The 19320-nt window shown below is 42.9% G+C and overlaps 1 protein-coding gene across 1 annotated transcript in view; it reads left to right on the top strand.

Annotated features, from left to right (window-relative positions):
* Positions 1 to 18153, top strand: part of zdhhc9 (zDHHC palmitoyltransferase 9) — a 28106-nt gene extending 9953 nt beyond the window's left edge. Inside the window, exons 2-9 of the mRNA XM_080774570.1 lie at positions 643 to 803; positions 4537 to 4695; positions 7131 to 7268; positions 7949 to 7992; positions 8642 to 8749; positions 13698 to 13801; positions 16132 to 16240; positions 17946 to 18153. Coding sequence (XP_080630696.1) covers positions 643 to 803; positions 4537 to 4695; positions 7131 to 7268; positions 7949 to 7992; positions 8642 to 8749; positions 13698 to 13801; positions 16132 to 16240; positions 17946 to 18140 — 1018 coding nt within the window. The 3' untranslated portion in view covers positions 18141 to 18153. The remainder of the gene's footprint in view (positions 1 to 642; positions 804 to 4536; positions 4696 to 7130; positions 7269 to 7948; positions 7993 to 8641; positions 8750 to 13697; positions 13802 to 16131; positions 16241 to 17945) is intronic.
* Positions 18154 to 19320: the final 1167 nt, after the last annotated feature.

Below are 19320 nucleotides of genomic sequence, written 5' to 3'. Positions count from 1 at the left end.
GTGTGACAGAGGCTGGTTCATGACCTCATGCAGAGTACACCACTACAGCTTGTGTATCATATTGTTCTCCTGTCCACCAGCTGCACCTGTTTGTTTGACAATAACTAGAAAGCATAAAGTCCAGTCTTTCATTGATCGTTTAAAAGGGAGTTTTTTGTTTGTTGTGGCTGTTATCTCTTCAGTGAGGTTTCGGTGGTGCGGAAATAATATACCGGTAGTCATTTCTAAATAAATATGTTTAAATCAGATGATCAGCGAGTATTTGTTTCAGAGTGGAATTAGTCCAGGTCAAGACATGATTGCTTTGTACCCATAATTTACATCTCAAAGCAGAGGTAATTGTTTTACTAATCGCACCTAGATATTGGATATGGCCTTGTTTATTGCTTACTGAAAGGTAGAGCAATTTCCTCGAATGAATTTGTCACAGTGAGATAACCTCCAGCCTTTATTACTGGATTTATTAAATCATTAAGACCTGAGACCCATTCTACAAATGCCTTCTGAATCAGTAGTTTTTTAAAGTGAGCCTGTGAGCTTTTATATTACACTATTACACTAAAATCTAAAATGATGCAGGTGCTTTCCCGGTTTTAATGGCCGTTAAGCTATAATGTTTTTTTCTTTTCCTCCCCTCTACAGATGCCCGTACCTGGCTATCCATCTGTCCCCCACCATCCCATTCTTCGCAGCTGTGCTCTTCCTCTTCGTCATGGCCATGCTGCTGAGGACCAGCTTCAGTGACCCAGGGGTGCTTCCACGGGCCCTGCCAGAGGAAGCCACCTTCATCGAGATGGAGATTGGTAAGCTAAAGAGATTTGTTTTTATACTACTTACAAAATTATATTTAATAGTTCACCTTTTCTTTGGTGTTATTGATTTTTGGTGGAGACGGGAAGAGCTAGGTTATGACATGATGCACCGCAGGTCTTCTGACCTGACTAGGTAGTAGGTATTGACCCTGGGCTTTGCGACAAGAATCAAATCAAACTGGTTTCCAGTCATTCTAATTCTACTCGCATTTATTATTTTATATTTGACTGATTTGAAATTGCATGGGGGGGGGGGGCGTTGCCATTGTACAGTATAGAAGAAGGAGATAAATGGTTATTGTGGTTTGTGTGCCATTCTTATCTGTATCTTCCAGTGAACTGAAACATGTTGGTCTACCTCTAAGGCTAAGCAAAGCAATGGGGAAATGGCAGTCCTTTTGGTTTATTCATGTTTGTTATGCTTTATGTTGCTTAAGCTTGGGGCTGTTCATCCTGGATGCTCTGATGAGACTAGTCCCCGTTTGCTTTTAAAGTCTTACCCATCTCTCTCTCGCCCGCACACACACACACACACACACACACGCGTGCGTGCGTGCGCGCGCACACACACACACACACACACACACACACACACACACACACACACACACACACACACACACACACACACACACACACACACACACACACACACACAGAGAGAGAGGATATAGTGTTTTCCTAATAAATGCTCTTGTTGTGTCTTTGGCAACAAGCCATATGTTGTAGTAATGATGATAAACCTGGATACTCCAGACACAAAGAACATGTTTTGTTATACTCGTATTTAATGGATTTTTTAAGACCACTTCCTGGGCTGTCCAGACTCTGCGTAGCACTCTGAAGGGATAAGCCGGTCTGCAGTATCTCTGCCACATCCTCGCCTGCCTCTCCCCTCCTCCCCCTCCCTGCCTCATCCCAGCCTTCTCGCTGTGAGCGACTGCTCGTCTTTGTGTAGCACTGTGTCCTTCAGCCGTCGCATGCCCTCTCTCGTCCCAGGCAACGGGGCCAGTTGCGGGCAGCTGGTCACAGGTTTTTCAGAGGCATCCAGGCAGAGGATGGCTGTAAAAATAAGGCAATCACATGATTCCTAGAACCCAGTGTCCCTATTATATTCTGGGGCAAACATTCACCGAAAATAGCGTTGTGAGTGTTGTGAGCTTGTACAGTAGATCGGCTATTGTCGGCGAAGAAATTTGGTGTAGAGGGGAAGAAAAAAAGGTGTGGACCAAGCCCTGTGGGACCCTGTTTAACTAAGTATAAGGTTTAAAATGGTTAACTGACTGGATATGGCTTTTCGAGTGGGGAGTTGTTGCTATGGCACCGTTTTAGTGGGCACGTGCAATTTTAGTGGGTGATTGCACTATAGCTTATAGGAATTGTGTAGCCTTTTATGTAGTGTTTAGGTGTAATTTATTTATTAGGCCATGGCCAGGACCTCAGTTGAAGCAATGCCTCTCAATCACACAGGTGGAAACCACACGCACCTGCTGCAAACGTGTGGCGCACAGATTGAGTTTTGTTTATGTTGTGCAGTACCCCGTGTCCCTTATCCTTCGTTAACATATGGTGAACCACAGACTAGACGGTAGCCTTCAGATATCCCTCAGTGGTAACCTACTTCCGGTCTCATGCCATTCTGGCATCCATTTCACACACCTGCCAGTAAGCCTGGGCTTGGTCAGGTTCAGGCAAAGGTTCAGGGTCAGGTTACTTTATGGTAGATTTGGTTTGTGGCGGACAAGGCATCCAACTTGAGAGACATTGTACAGTACAACACAGAAAATAGTCTTAAAATGAAAAATAAATTAAACGAGTATAGGTAATGCAGGAAATACAATAGATAAACAAGCGTTTATTTCTTGTACATCTGAGTGATTGCTGCCGGAACAAAGCTATTTTTATATAACGCTTTGTTCTACACCGTGGGACTCTGTCTCCGAGACGCAAAGCATTCATCACACTAATGCTAAAATTGGACACAACAGCTGCGTGAAGCAATGATCTGCAGCAGCTAAAAGACAATGAATTTATTTCAATGCCTCCATCCCTCACTGAGATCTGTTACACGTTGTGTAAATATGCTTGGTTAGCTAAGTGCCCTTGCTAAAACAGTATTGTGTGTAGCAGGTGTGCTCACAGAAAGAAACCAGGCGGTCTTTGTGGCAGGCATGGTTGTTGAGACTAGCACAGGCATGTGTTTATAAAGCCTCGCCTGCCATGGTGCTCTGTCACTTCAGCCAGTTAGAGGCTACCTCCAGGGAAGGGATGCTAATATGAGTAGAGGCATGATCCTCTTGGAATACATAATGGCATCGGCAGAGAAGACCATCCTTGTTACCCAAGGGAGTGGCCTCATTCCCCTGGGTGAGTGGTGACTTATTCATTTATTCTCCAGTCTTTTGTCCTGAAAGCCACTTATTTGATATTCTGTGCAATTATATTACTGATATCTGATAGCCGTTTTCACTGTTTTGCAGATATAGTGATCTGCCCATTTCAAGCAATCTTGTGTTAATTTGACTGTTTACACCCATACTGACAGAGAGAAGAGATTCTTGCGCAAATAGTATAGAAATCGTATAGTTTTGTGTGATTTGATATACACCGACATAAGGGGATATCTTCTTGCATCGGGGTCTAGCTCAATCTTATCGTCCACCAAGCGTTGACAGACCATCATGAATAACAGGTCGTCTTGTACAGGACTTTTGACTGAGTGAATGTTGTCATTCATTCACTGACATTCTCAAGGTTCAACTTGCCTGATTTATGTGTTGGTGCTTTCAAAGTCCTTCATCTTTCTTCCTCCGCCAGTCGCCTCAATTGTACCTTTTCACACTGCAGGCACTTATTATAGGTAGGTGTTATGCTAGGCGAGACCTAGTTGTTATGTTGAGGCTTTACACATCTGCTTACATTCTCTGTTCATGAAACGTGTGCTGTGATTGGTCGAAAGAGACAATATCCGGGTGAAGTACACCCGACGGAAGTCCCACCCGTATAGACCTTAACTTAAGACCCGGAGGCGTGGCCAATGCTATTTGACTGTTTTGAGTGTCCAAAGTCCAAACGGCATTGGCATAGGCCTTAAGTCCTAAGATTAAGACATACAAATTAGGGCCCTCTGAACAGAGGCGTTTCCAGGAATTGCATGTTGGGAAGGCAAGATGTGTTGTCGTCGTCGTCCCCCGCACACAATCAAAAGCACTCAAAGAGATATACCTGCCAGGTACGCTACAAAGGCTGAAAGGCATGCATTTGCACTCCAATGGGAGATTGAGGGTCGCGCTCTATGCGCAACAGCCAATCAGCTGCCCAATAATAGTTCTCAGGTCTGGTGTTTGTCCTCTCTTTTTTTCTCAATGTATGGATTTTGGCTAGGCATAAATGGATTTAGACAGGCGGCCTATCCTCGCCTTATTGTAGAAATAAATTAGGTTGTGACCAGGCTTTTCTCCTCTGAGATGAGAATAGGCTGGGAACAAGGCTACTGTATATCAGTGTGCAATTTGTGCATACTGTAGACATGATCAATACTGTTGTGTCTGACTGTAGACTGATTTATACTATGCCTAATATGGCTGACCTACAAGTTCACAATGTCACAGTGTAACGCGCTGTGAGCTTGTAGATTGTATAAATATAAGGCATATATGCGTGGCAAGACATCCTACACCTACATGGACTGAAGCCAACATTGCATTGTGTTGTATTTCCACAGAGGCTGCCAACGGGAACGTCCCCGCGGGACAGCGGCCCCCTCCTCGAATCCGCAACGTCCAGATCAACAACCAGATAGTCAAGCTCAAGTACTGCTACACCTGCAAGATCTTCAGGCCTCCTCGTGCGTCTCACTGCAGCATCTGTGACAACTGTGTTGGTGAGAAACACTCACTTGTCACTATGCCTTCTCAGCTGACATACTGTAGGGGTAAAATATAGTACAGATAAAAGGTTTATTATATAACTCTGTAAATTGGTTTAATTTCATGTTTTCAGAAACGGATAGAGGCATCAAAAGGGTAAGGCCCGAGTTATACTTGAGGTCCTTGCACAGCTGGGGTGTTTATTTTGTTCGAAATATGTTATTTCGAACTGTTTTTTTTATGTGGAACAAGGTTGAGTGATCACCATGAAGAAAGGCATCAACCTGTATGAGTGAGGCATCAACTACTACATGAATAGTGTTGATGCCCTGCGGTGTGTAGACCTTTTGTTGTGTGCGGGTGTCACACCTTTATACATGGTGCGTGACACTGGTGTGCAACTATAAATCGTTCCTAACTTTTTCTGAGAGCCGGGGGAATGGTAAAGAGCAGCATATTGACGCAATGATGACTGCTTCTTTGCTGGAGTCTGACCTCATTCTGGTCTCTGTAATGATTTGTCACTGTCTGTGCGTATGCGCGCATGCATGGTGGAGCCTGGTCATCTTAGTCTTGGAGACTGGTCATTTGGCTGCTGGTGATTGAGGAATGCCTTTGAAGGCAGCGTAGCGTCATAGCTGATATGAGAAGAACAGGCGAAGCACAGTGAGGGAATGTATGCACCGTCACTGTGAACACTGGGCTATCTGTGTGAAGTCCACCTGCTACTTGCAAACACACACGCACGCACGCACTCACACACGTGTGCAGGTGCGTGCACACACAGAGAGAGCATGATCCAGCGGCCTGTTGTAGGTCCCTGCTTACTGTAAATATTTGCCTTGTTGACATTCCATCGTTTGAAACACATTAATCCTGCCTTGCCAATTTTTGTGTCGTCGTTATAGTCAAAGATTTTCGTCTGTGGCCAAATACATATAATTTTGGGGGTCCTTGACATGAAAAAGTTTGAGAACCACTTAAAGAAGGTAGGAGTGCACACCAATAGTGGGGAGGTGCTGACCACGGGAGACAAATATACACTGATATAGCAACATAGGTTTTTCAGAAAATTGTTTAGAAGACATTTTTAGAATCGGCCTCAGGTCTTAATGGGTTGAAGAGGGTAATTGGAGGGAGGAATAAACTGAGCTGAACTGTATTATTATAAATGTTTTATTTGTATTTTTTTTTTAATCTATTCTTAAATTGCAGGACATTGTTCTGTTCATGTGGGACGTGGAACAAAACATTTCAGGACTGTGCTGCGAAATGTGGCAAGTTTTGTCACCTTTGTGCCTCCCAATTTGTTTGTGTCCGTGATGTTTATGTTGTCGTGAAACCTCATCCCAGATGTCCAGTGTTGTCGGCCACACACACACAAACACACACACACACAGGGTAAAGCAAGATGTTTCACCTCTGCCGGCCGCCTGACCCTGGTCCGCTATCGTCTGGCACTGCTCCAAATGGAGTGCCAGGCATGGAGAGACGTCTCTTCCTATATTTAGACTTTAGGAATAGGAAAATGGCTCTGATTACCTGCACTGCTCTGCCTGTGTCTTTGAGAAAGAGGGGGAAAAAAGACCAAAGTTCAAGACAGCGTATTTTCTATTTCCTTTGTCAAAGCTGCAGTATGTGGTGTAGTGCTGCAGTCTTGGGTGGGGTTTTTGGACAGATTATTTCCAGGTTCAGCAGTTTGCTTGAGACTGCTTAAAGCTCTAATGTGTTGCTGTAGGATGGTCTGTGTGACCGCTGGGTCGGCAATGTCCACTCACTGACTCCACTTGTGTTTGTATTAACCATTCTGAACGGGAACCCCTTTTGATGTTTGAAGCATTATGTTATACTTTAGCTATTGAAAAATAGCAGATCTACAAGCTCATCTCATAATGGGACCTCACAAAATGCTTACTGTGGCACCGGGTTATGCTATCTGTAGTGCCACACTCAGTCTGTGTCTCAGAAGTGGACTGTGGATGGTTTGAAAATGTGCCTACCGATGACCTATTCGTTGGTAATTTTAATTTCAAATTAAAAATTGTATTAACGTAGGAACAATGGCTTCCATTTCGGCATGCTTAAGCTTCCAGGAATAGAATAGTAGTTTCTACTAGCTTGGAATCCAAGCCAACCTCTGAAATGCAGAGTGAACAGTGCCATCTTGTAATGAGCATAAGTGAGGACAATTATTTGAAGGTACATTTTAAAATGAAACACTGATATACTATATTAGAAAAGGAACACTTATTTTTTTATATTTTATGATGACAAAAATAGCCTATCTGCAAGCTCACATTGCATCGTGATTGTCTATTTTAGCAATTTTTTGAACATTACTGGTCTTTTTTTTTAAACGTTTGATTTGCTTATAATGACATGCCCAAGATACTGTAGGTATGTCAGGTTGAAAGTAGCTAAACACCTGCTCTCATTTGTCATCCTCCAGACCGTTTTGATCACCACTGTCCCTGGGTGGGCAACTGTGTGGGGAAGAGGAACTACCGATACTTCTACCTGTTCACCCTGTCGCTCTCCCTGCTCACTATCTACATCTTCACCTTCAACATTGTCCACGTAGTCATGCGTAAGTATCGTGTGTGTGTGTGTGTGTGTGTGTGTGTGTGTCATATTGTTGGTAACGCAGCAAAACCCTGAGTTGAAAATGGTCAAGCTGGTCATCACATAATCACATACGGCTACCTTTTTCCGTGTTCATGTCTTCATTTTCAATCTGAAAAATAACTAGGCATTTGTTTTGGTGTGGTGCACAATGTCTAGTGTGACACGCTGATTGCTTGATTGCTAATAGAATGTGACAAAACAGGAAGGGGCAGTTTGTGTGACACAGAGACAAACTAATTCTACCCCCCAACCACGTACCGCCTCCCACACACACACACACACACACACACACACACACACACACACACACACACACACACACACACACACACAGCTTGGCCCAAGGCATTTCCTAGAAAAGCGTAACTCGTCATCTAACATTGCATCCTCTCCCTCTCATCATCGCACGCCTTTGCTTCGGTATTCTCTTGCATGTAGACGGCGGGATCACAGAGCGATGGGCACCAGGGGAATACATTACATTACAGTCAGGATCATTATCGTCTCCTAGGCGTACGATCTTCATATGAGGCCCGCACCACCCTTTGAACGCCATGCTAAGGAGAGTGTGTGTGTGTGTGTGTGTGTGTGTGTGTGTGTGTGTGGTTCTATCTTTTGAACTCTGTGTGTGCTTCTTCACAGGTTCAGTGGATTCTGGCTTTTTGAACACTTTGAAGGAAACACCTGGAACATATCCTTTCCAACACGCTGACCTCTGCACGTTACAAAAACACCAGCTGCCATGCATGCATGCGTGTGTGTGTGCATGCTATTTTTACTCTGCTCTTGGGACAAAAATATAAGTCAATCCCAAAGACATTAACAAAGACCTTCACACCACTACTACTAGTACTACTACTACTACTATGACACCACAAGTGAAACGATATCGTCCCCCGTTTCACGCTTTGGTTCATTCTCCTTTTGCTTTCTCTCAAAATTTCAGCTCAAGGGTACGTTTAGGAGGGCTTTGACTGCCCGCATCTAGGCTACCCCTGTTCTCAAATTATTAGACATTTCCTTCTTAGATTTTGTGGACCCACCTGGCTTATGATTATGAAATGTGTGTAAGTGTGCTATATAGCTGTTAAGCCCTATTATATATTTGTTGTTTGAAGGAATACAGAAAATAGACAAACTCACATCACACCACATTTCACGGTGATGTGTTGACTGAACTTGTAGGATGAGTTTTCACTATTAAAAAAAAAAAAAAAAAAAACTGTGTGGGGGGAAAAAACTCTGCCTATAAATAGGGACGCCAGGTTGAAAGTGGTTAATCAGTAATTACGGAGTCGGGCAGAACGCACGTGTGCTGATTTCTTAACTCTTTAGTTCACTGTGTTGGAGGTGCTGGTGTGCTTCTTCACGCTGTGGTCTGTGGTGGGCCTGACTGGCTTCCACACGTACCTGATCTCTCTCAACCAGACCACCAATGAAGATGTGAGTATACGGTCCCAACCTTTGCCCCCTCAAATACAGTGCATTCCAACGTCGCCATGTCCATATAGTCGCAATCGTGCAATGATGATAATGCATTGTGATTATGTATAGTGCAGGTTATGTAACGAGACACACACACACACTCACACACACACACACACACACACACACACACACACACACACACACATGCACAACCCTACACACAGCTTTTACTGTATGTATCTGTGTTATTGCAAGTGCGTGCGCGTGGTTTTGTCACGATCAGCCAGTGTGGACTTCACGTGGTTGGAAAGATAAACACACGCCCTGGCCCCGTTGCAAACACTCCAAAGTTCTAAGTTCCACTCAACTGTTTCCTTGACAACTGCCCTGGCTTGGTCAGAATAGAAATGCTCCTGGACTCCTGGTGAATGCTTGAAAATTAAAAGCAAAAGCTGTTCTCAAGGGATTTGATTGATGCATCTTTACTCATTTTCTCTAGACTTGCCGTTACGTAAACACAGTATTTCCATTAGTTCTGTTGAACATAACGCTCAACTTATCATGGAGAGGTTTTTTTTGCAGATGTTTTTGTCTCATTCCTAAGCCACCAATGTGATCTCCGGTAGGAGACTCAATGCAGATTCATTGAGTCTCCTACCACCGGTCATCAAGTTATTGGCTTAGGAATGTGACAAAATCAAAACAATCTCCATGAATTCAAGGCTCCATGGGGTGTGTAATCGATAGAAAAAACCCCGGTGGGTGGTTGGAGTTAATTGTAGTAGAAGAAAATGTGGGCTTTAGAACAAATTGGGCTGGCAGAAGATGCTTGTCAACTCAGTTGGATCTAATTAGCTTTCCCAGGGTGGCTCTGTGGGAGAAGATAAGGTCTACACAGTGAGGGATTGGACATGCATGCTGGACAGAAATGCTTCAATAGAATCACAACGTATGAATTAATTCAAATCCGCCATTGTTGTTCTATCGAACAACAATCTATCGAACAACAATGCCACACACACACCGGGCTTGATGGAAAGCAGATAACAGTTGGATAAACTCACTGCGGGAGTAATTCTTGTATATACCAATGTAATGGCATACATAGATTTTCTGAGTCTTTGCTAGCTCACATTTGACTGCAGAGGCTCTGGCAAGAACCGCACAAGCACAGCAGTGGTCGTGGGAGGCTCTAGACGGCCGCTGAAAGCTTCAGAGCGCTCCCTCATACTTTACTGTAATGATTAATTTAACATTCCTCTTCTCTCCATCTCCTCGGGGCCGGCGTGCTTGGTTTTTTGAACCTGTAATAAGACGAATACGAATGCAGCAACAACAACGCCTCTGTTGGTTAGTTAGAAACAAATAGCTGTCAGCCTGGCTCTATCTAGATCTGTGATTGGCCTAATAATAAGCACGTCAATTCCTGCAGGGGCTTGGCAAGTTGCCAGGAATGCTGGTCTGGCAGTAAAAAGGAGAGCAGAGCAGTAATGCTGGCGAGAGAGAGGGAAAGTGGAGAGCAGCAAAGAGAATGTAGTCACGGTGATGAGGGACAGAAAGAGAGAGAGAGGGCACCTTGAACTATGGCTGGTACAGTATTTAGGTCTGGGGGCCATAACCACATCACCGCCATACTGTGGGGTCTAGTTCGCAGTCATTGTTGAGTGTAGTGATTATGACATAATAATAACTTTAAGACACCCTGATGGCGAGAAGCAACCTTGCCTTAAGGGCGAGGTCGCGTGCACGCATCCGCCTGGGCGAGTGCTGGCGCTTTGGCATGGGGGGGGGGGGGTCAGATCAACATAATGGAATGAATTCTGTACTGGCCATATATGGAGAGTGTCTTGAGTGTATAGGGTTTGATGAGGGGCCAGGTAGGGCCGGGCCTTAATTTTTGGGCCTGTTGAGAACTCTAGTTATTAGTGCAGCCGGCACAGCTGCACTAATAACTTTGGGGCGGGCCCGTCTAGACAGGTATCAGTCAAAACGGAGACATCGAAGTGGAAGGACGGGTGGGGACGATCAACATATGGAATGTCAGAACAGGTCAGCTCCATATATGGAGATCTAAGGGTTTGAGATCAGATGTAAAGTTTCTGGCCGGCTCCATATATGCAGATCTAGGTGTTGATCCAGTCTTCTCCATGTCTTCATATATGGTGATGGCCGTATACAGTATGGAGTGTGTCACGAGACGTGATGTCACGAGGCATGATGGACTGACGACCATATATGGAGGCGGCCATATATGCCATAAATATAACGAGGCATGATGTTCTGACCTAACTGACGGACGGGTTTTGCAGGTTTTCATAGTAAAAATAATAATAGAAATAATAATACATTTTATTTCTAAAGCACATTACAAATGCACATTTTTGCTAATCCCAGAGTGGTACAGGTTAACAGCATTGCATAAAATCTGCATAGGCAACAAACAATTACATGGGATCCAACTAGGCTAAACTAAAAGGGTCAAGTTAAAAACATGGCAAAGACAAAAAAGGAAAGGCCCAAGACATGTCTATTCTAGACTGCTTGTTTGCCATGTGACTCAGAAAGTTTAACTTGTAACAGGGGAGGGCTTCGGGCAGCTCTTTAAAGGACAACTTTCGTTTTTTTGGTTTTAGGTTGTTATGAGAGAAAGTAAAAGATGAGTGTAATTTATTTTTTAATTTGCTGCTTTCTTTTGTTTTAGGGATTTTAGCTGTTTTTGACAGCATGGCATGGCATTCGAGCATGGGGCTAAATATGTTTTCTTTACAAAATATTTTGGCGATTTATTTTTGTATTATTTACTATAGTCCTAATAGACTCCAGGAAATTTAATCTGGCCACAGAAGATCACAGGATTTACTGAATGTGGAGGTAGCCTACTGGGGGAAGCCAGTAAGCCACACTGTGTGTCATAGGCTCAATATGTCAGTTTGACCTGTGGCCAGATGTAATGTCTTGGGGTCTAGTAGGACTATAGTAAATAATTTAAAAAAATAAATCACTATAACATTTTGTAAAAAAAGACATACTTAGCCCCATGTTCGAATGCCCCGCCCCCCTGTCAAACAGCTAAAATCCCTAAAACAAGAGAAAGCAGCAAATGAAAAAAGATTAACACTCATCTTTTACTTTCTCTAATAACAACCTAAAACATGAACCTTGAAAAAAACTAAAGTTGTCCTTTAAGAGCACATCTACAAGCTCCTTTTGGATCTTGTAGACCGTGGCTTGTATTTCAAAACAAACGGTCACACAACTCCCGCCGGTCCTTCTCGACACATGCTGAACAAATCTGCATAGCGTGCGTGTGCGCACACTTACCGAAACCATGCGTCCACGTCCATAATAGGCTAAATAACATAAGGGTTATGGCTTCAATATACATTTTCTTAAACAGATGTTTTGCTAAAAGGATTATTAATATTACACACAGACTGTGCACCCAAGAGGAAACTGCGCACGTTCCTGCAACTCCAGTAACCAGTGGCTATACTTACTCACCTTCCTCCAATTTATGTGGAAAGAACTACACTGGTTTATCAGTGTCATTTGAATGTTTGGTGTAGAAATATCTATGCATGTTCACTGGCGTACAGCTAATGTGTCGGAACCTCATCACAGTAGCTACACTCACTGTAGCTTTTATTTGGGGCTAATCAATTCATACCATGACAGCCAGGTGAATCCAAACTCCTGCTGATATTTGCAACGCATTGAAAACACCTGTGCCTGTGCCTCCAATGAGTTTCTCATTTGCAATCACAGTCGCGGTACTTGTTAGTTGTGTGGCACTTTTAGATGGATCTCACTGTAACAGGAAAAGCTATCCACTGTTCCATCCACCTTCCCCCCGAACTGTGAGCTTTACCTAAAAATCCATACCACCCGAGGCCTATATACTGGTACAGTGTACAGTATGTGCTCTCCGAGGGCTGAGCTGTGCCTGTGCCCAATATACAGTACATACACATGAACTGATCATATTTACTATATGGAGAGATGTTGACCTACTACTGTAGGGGTTTCATTATTATTAGATTTTCCTTTGTGTGGTCCAGTTCTGAAATCCCCCAACCCTGTATCAGCTAACGTGGCTACCGTGACATGGCGGCATGTACACATTTTAAAAAGAGTTATTCATGTAGGAATTTGTAGGAATCTTTTACACGGTTTCTTTGAATTTTTATTCACTGAATTAATAAAGTCACTCCCTGGTTGTCATGCGTTCACCAACATACTATTAATCCTAAACCAGGAATCATCACAGCCTTTTTGTAGGTCAAGCACATGCCTGTGGGCATAACATCTCTGCTGTGCTTTTGAATAACGTATAAGCATATACTGTAGTGTGTAAGAAAATTCTCCCAGAAGACGTGGCAGGCAATCTGCTGTGTTCAGCAAGATTGTACTCCGGTGCTTGAGGGTGTTCAATATCTTTTTAATGGGTTGACTTTGAACGGGTGGTAGTTTGGAATGGTTAGACTCTGTATGGATGGTTAGTTTTAATTTTATTTATACTTTATGTTAATCATTTTCAGTTCTTTTTTAATTGTTTTTAAAGCGTGATTGCTAGTTTAGTCTTTTATTTTGTGAAAAGCCTATGTTTTAGTTAGTTTTATTGTTGTAATAGGCTAATATTAAAAACTGATACTGATAAAGTGACGAAGGTGGAAACTAAGTAAAAACAAATTCTATGATTTTGTTTTTGTACACACACACACACACACACACACACACACACACACACACACACACACACACACACACAATACAGTTTTGGTTAGTTATCATTTCGTTTTTATTTATTTTTAAGCCTCATTTCTATTTTTATTTCAGATAATAAAAATGATTACATTTTTGTTTTCCATAATAATTTGAGTTATTTTGTTATAGTTAACTAACAGTAACCCTGGTATGGATACATAATATAATGGACCTCTGTTTTGTGTTCTGTGTTGGTTAGATCAAAGGCTCATGGTCGGGTAAGAACAGAGTTCAGAACCCTTACAGCCACAAGAACTTCATGAAAAACTGCTGTGAGGTGCTGTGTGGGCCTGCATACCCCAGGTAAGTGTCACTAGAGTCTAGACGAGTGAGTCTCTAGAGCAGGGGTGACCAACCTGGGGTTCGCGAGCTACCGGTAGCTCGCGGGAACGTTTCACGTCGATCGCGAAGTGACGGGCAGCCAGCCATCACTGCCAATACACAGCAGAATGTCGTACGCAAAAAAGAGCAGATCTACAAGCTAACAACGTGTAGAGGCTCGATGCATTTTAGCTTGAAGATCTGTTCCCCTTGCTTCCACCGCACCGCCCTCGGCCCTCCCCCTTTTAGCACTATGTGCTCATGTGCTGCTGTGTCCTGTGTGTCTGTTGTTCCCTCGCAGTCAGCACACAGCGTCAGAGTGAACGCAGTATGATAGCGTCCCCGACACGTTGAATACTAAACTTATTTGTAAAGTTCGAACGCCAACTTTTAACCAAACGTGGGAGAAACACTGTGCACTGACGGATTATTATCGATCAAAACAATCCTTAGCGTCGCTTACAAAAACATGTGTTGCACAGCATGAATGATACGTAATCAGTTTAATCACCGACCTGGCTGGATAAATATCACTATGACAAAGTGTCAAAATGTTTAGTGCCGCTGTCAAAACATGACACAAAAAGCCACAGTTTTTTTTTATCCTGCTGTTCTATCATGGGATATTCGATACAGGGCAAGATGCTCGATTGTGAATTAAATTGTAACATTCTCCTTGGCTTTGACTACTTCAGACAGAACATCTGACACACAGCTACAGTAGACTATTAATTTACTAAACTGGTAACTTACTCGGCTGCCTACCGTTGCTCGTTAAGCAGGTCACACAATGGATATGGACCACTGATATTTATCCAGCCAGGTCGGTGATTACTTATCATTCATGCTGTGCAACTGTGTGCAACACATGCTTTTGTAAGCGACGCTAAGGATTGTTTTGATCGATAATAATCCGTCATGTGTGTGCGCGAGTGCACTCTTTATTTGCGTGCAGCCGTGCAGTGTTTCTTCCACGTTTGGTTAAAAGTTGGCGTTCGAACTTTACAAATAAGTTTAGTATTCAACGTGTCGGGGACGCTATCATGAACTCGTATGACTGACTCACATCTTAATGACACCCTCAGACTGGCAATCACTAAATATGAACCAGATTTCAAAACGCTTGCAGATAAAGTGCAGTCACAGCAGTCTCATTAAAGGTGGGCTGACCCTGAGAGTATGTCACCATATCTGTGCAAATATATATGGTCATGTTATGCCTATGTCATTTGAACATCTGCCAATGTGAATATTCATTGAAATGAGAAACAAAATATTGTGCTGTAAAAGCAATTCATGTCCTTTGCATTTTGTTTTATTTAAAAAAAACTCAACAAAGAAGTTTATTTGTATTTCCTGTCCTAATATTTTTTTTGTATTTCCTGTCCTAATATTTTTTATTTCTAATACATTTGTCTTAATATTATTTGACATTGATAATATAACTTACTATAAGAATTTATTCTAATTTAAGCTTTAGTCATTGAGCCTGTCAGAAATAGCAAAAAAACAAGTGTTTTTTCTAACACGTTTTAGTGGTAGATCTTGGCTTACAATTGGGAATAAAATGGGCTCTTGGGCTTGAAAAGGTTGGTTACCACTGCTCTAGAGTCTCTCAGTGCAGTGACATTCTGTGATTATTTGCAATAATCATATTGCATATCTCTCTCTCGTTAGCAGGCAACAGTGCAACACTATCTCTCTCTCTCTTTCTGTTTCTGGCACAACAGCACCACATTTTGCCCCTACTGGTACTCTAAACGTAGTCACATAGGTTAGGACGGACATTGCTGTTCCTTGGAGTGGTTGCACCACTCAAAAATGTTTTCGGCCAAATACAAGGAGACTTAGTGCTGGGGGGTGCGTCAGCTAGGTCAGGAGGTAATAGGGGGTGCACGGCCAAGGTTTTGGGACCGCTGCTCTAGACCAGTGGTTCTAAAACTTTCATTTTAAAGACACCCATAACTCTGTCTGTCCCATTATAGTGAATAATATATTTAAAGTTAGTTATGTTAATTATACAAGTTATAAAGGGTAGTGTTATATACCGTCTAACTGTGTATTACAAATTATACAACGTAACGGGTGATTCAGTATTTTAATTCAAAAATGTTAAGGCAGTTATCTGAACACCTGAACGGCTGTATCTACTGCCATGGCCACAGTATGACTCTAGCCAGTGTTTTTTTACTGCTGCTAGTGTCGCTCGATCCTCTGCCACTCCCCCCAAGGGTCCATCTTTCTCCTCCGTCCTTCTATGGTGAACAATAGAGAACAGAGTGCTTTCTGTGACTGAGAGCCTTTCTCACCAGTGTCTTGGACAGAAGAGGACTGATGAACGAGGAGTCGCCTGTTCCCGCAGCCGACACTGCTCCCTCCTCCTCCTCCGACAGTAGTAACGCAGTGCCACAGACCACCACGGTGAGCCAACTGGAACACAGAACACACACACACACAGTCACACTCGCATAGGGCTGTCACCATTACACATTTTTGTCAACTATTAATTGTTGCGCAAATAATTGCGACTAACGATTTAGTTAGTTTTTTGGCATTGAACATTGTGAACACATGAATGCAAATTATATTATTTCTGTTTGGCTGTTAGGCTTAGTAATCACAAATTGCACAGGACAGATATGACAAATATCTTTAAATATACAAATAAATTACTGACATTTAATAATCTTATACTTGAAAACATGAAAATTGTAGAAATAGAAGCATGTTGTAAGCGTGCAGATCTCCTATTGCTGCTATTTTTGGAAAATGTAACATTTCAACATGTAAACGGTTATGACAATTATGCGATTATCTCATAATTGTGATTAGGCGATTATGTAATGCTTTTGACAGACACACACACACACACACACACGCACACACACACACACACACACACACACACACACACACACACACACACACTGTCATATTTGTGTGTCTGGCACTAAAATCGCTCCAGCCTGCCAGGCACTGACTATTGTGCAGTGAGCAGCAGGCCTGAAGGAGATTCTAAACCAATTCTAGAGAGCAGCAGGAGAAAGAGCATAGGAGGTGTGTGAGAACTTTCCTTATTCCATTTCTTTTAATAATCCACCTTGTGATGCGCTGACACGGAGCCACTCGGTGTATCTCATTGGATGGCAGCGATTGGGTTATCTTTTGGGTCCAATACCTGTGGAATTGGTCATGAATCATAACCATGCTATGCCCACATTTTCATGCTTCAAGATGGTAAATGGTTAATTTATATAGTGTCTTTATCCAAGGCACTGTACATAGATTGTGCATTACATTCACCCATTCATACACCAATGGCGGCGGAAACCATGCAAGGCACCAACCAGCACATCAGGAGCAATTTGGGGTTCAGTCTTGCTCAAGGACACTTCGACACTAACTCTGGGGGAGCCCGGGTTTGAACTAGCAACGTATAGGATACACTATATTCACCAGCTACAGTTAGAATGGTCTTGACCCACAGGACAGGATGAGATAGCATCCATAATTGCCCCTCAATATCCTTTCCCTAGGTTAGACGATCATTATTTCACATAGATTCACAGATGGTAGAGTCCAATTCTCTTATATGTTCGTATTCTACATGTAGTCACGCAGTCTAAATAATGACACTCATTTGTGTTAAATAGCTCTGTATTCTGATAGTACTCATTGCTATAAAGTGTTTGTTCAGTAACAGGGAGTGTCACTGGCCGGGATACCAATTGTATCCAATCAGGAGAGAGAACTCACGCAGGATACAGGATAAATAAGTGAGTTTGGAACTGATGAGCAGACACATTTGATGAGCAGACACATTTTTAAACTGGAATACGATCAAATTGAAACGTATAGACTGTATCGGTGCTGATTGGCTGAAATTTGGCCACCCACCTGAAAATGTATTCTGTTTATTAAAGAGCTGTAGAGACAGGAATACCCCTGTTACTGAACAAACAAACAAAATGTTATTCTTGTTAAAAATAAGTGCTGGTGCTTTCAGTGATGTTGGCCCGTTGAAAGCAGACATTATATCCCTTGCCATACAAAGACAGTTGTAAAGCCATGTCGCTTTAGTGTGGTTCAGAATATAACCTAAATGTTTTTGTTTGCCTCTTTTCAGCGCTCACTTCTCTGCCTACAGAAATCCACAGCCCCACTCATCCCCAACGAGCACCCCCCCGCTGATGCGAAACCTAGCATCGCATCCTCAACAGAGAAGATCCCCTCCCCCAAGGAGGAGAGGCCACCCACGTCTAAAGTCCCACCCCTGGCCTCACCCGAGACTGACGTAGAAACGTCCATTGCCAAGGCGTAGCTGCATGCCGGCGTGAGTCCCTCGTGGCTCGTCTGGCAGCTGCTCCCCAGCACCGCCCACCCCCTGCCTGCATTGTCAGGAAGTGGAACATGAATCATCAATGTCCAGTTATTGCGTGAGGAGACTTGGTTATTGTCGAACTCTTGCCCTACATTCCACTACCACTGCGGAGATACTGCATCCTCCGTCTCTTCCCCCTTTCTTCCAAACATGTGGATGCGGCATCGTGTAATTGACACTAAACCCCTCTGTGAGGATGGGGTGTAATCTAATAGAAACTCGGATGCTTCCTCTATCCGTTCAACATTGCATGGAAAAATATGGGGCGTGGGAGACGAAACAAAACAAAAAAACACTCCCGAGTAGTGGACATCCCTACAGGCTACCCATGGGCTCGTTCTGTTGATGCTACTCTGTCTTTATTTAATATAGCTGTAAAGACTTTTATTGTGGAAAAAAAGAATCATCCAAATCCTCCTCCAAATATACTCCTAGGATTGGACGTGAAAAACGGAAGACGAAATTTCTTCTGGACATCTGTAAATCTCCTATCATGCATTCGTTCAGTTTTCGGTTTCTCCAGCACACGCCCTATGCAATTCATACGCGGCTGGTTAAGGATCATATGTGTATCGGTAATAGCTACATAAGAAGATAACATGCAGTTAACATCTTCTGAGACGAGTACGATCTCAGCGGATCTCTACCTGGTAATCTGATATTTGCTGCATTCAATGCTGTGGTACATTTGCATCTGTTGGTTAATTCGAATCAAGCTACCGTCCTTCCTTTTTTTATACTGTCAAATATGCAGAGCGGCATCAGTTTTCTGAGTCAGTGGAAATTATTTCAGACAATGTTCGCAGGGTACCTCCAATACAGTTCTGTGTCTATAGTCCTGGAGACCCAATTGGAGTTTGAAACGGTCTGACACGCAACATACTGTGGGTCCTGGAGGAGGCCTATATTCTTCCACTATAGCAGATTTCCCAGGAAGTGCCGTTCTGCTGAATTTCGCTGTTTACAATGAAATACTGAATGGATGGTCATATATGAATACATATTATCCATGTTGTTGAGAATTTTCATTACTTTAAAATTGTTGTTGGCCAACTTTCTGAGAATACTGAGAAAAAGTCATTTTTGATCAACAGCCCTTAGCATAATTAGTGAAATTAGT

The sequence above is a fragment of the Protomyctophum bolini genome, assembly GCF_963924005.1.
Source record: "Protomyctophum bolini genome assembly, chromosome: 10".
Lineage (NCBI taxonomy): Eukaryota > Metazoa > Chordata > Actinopteri > Myctophiformes > Myctophidae > Protomyctophum > Protomyctophum bolini.
Note: the sequence above shows the minus strand (reverse complement) of the source record. Positions and strands in the feature narration are given on the sequence as shown.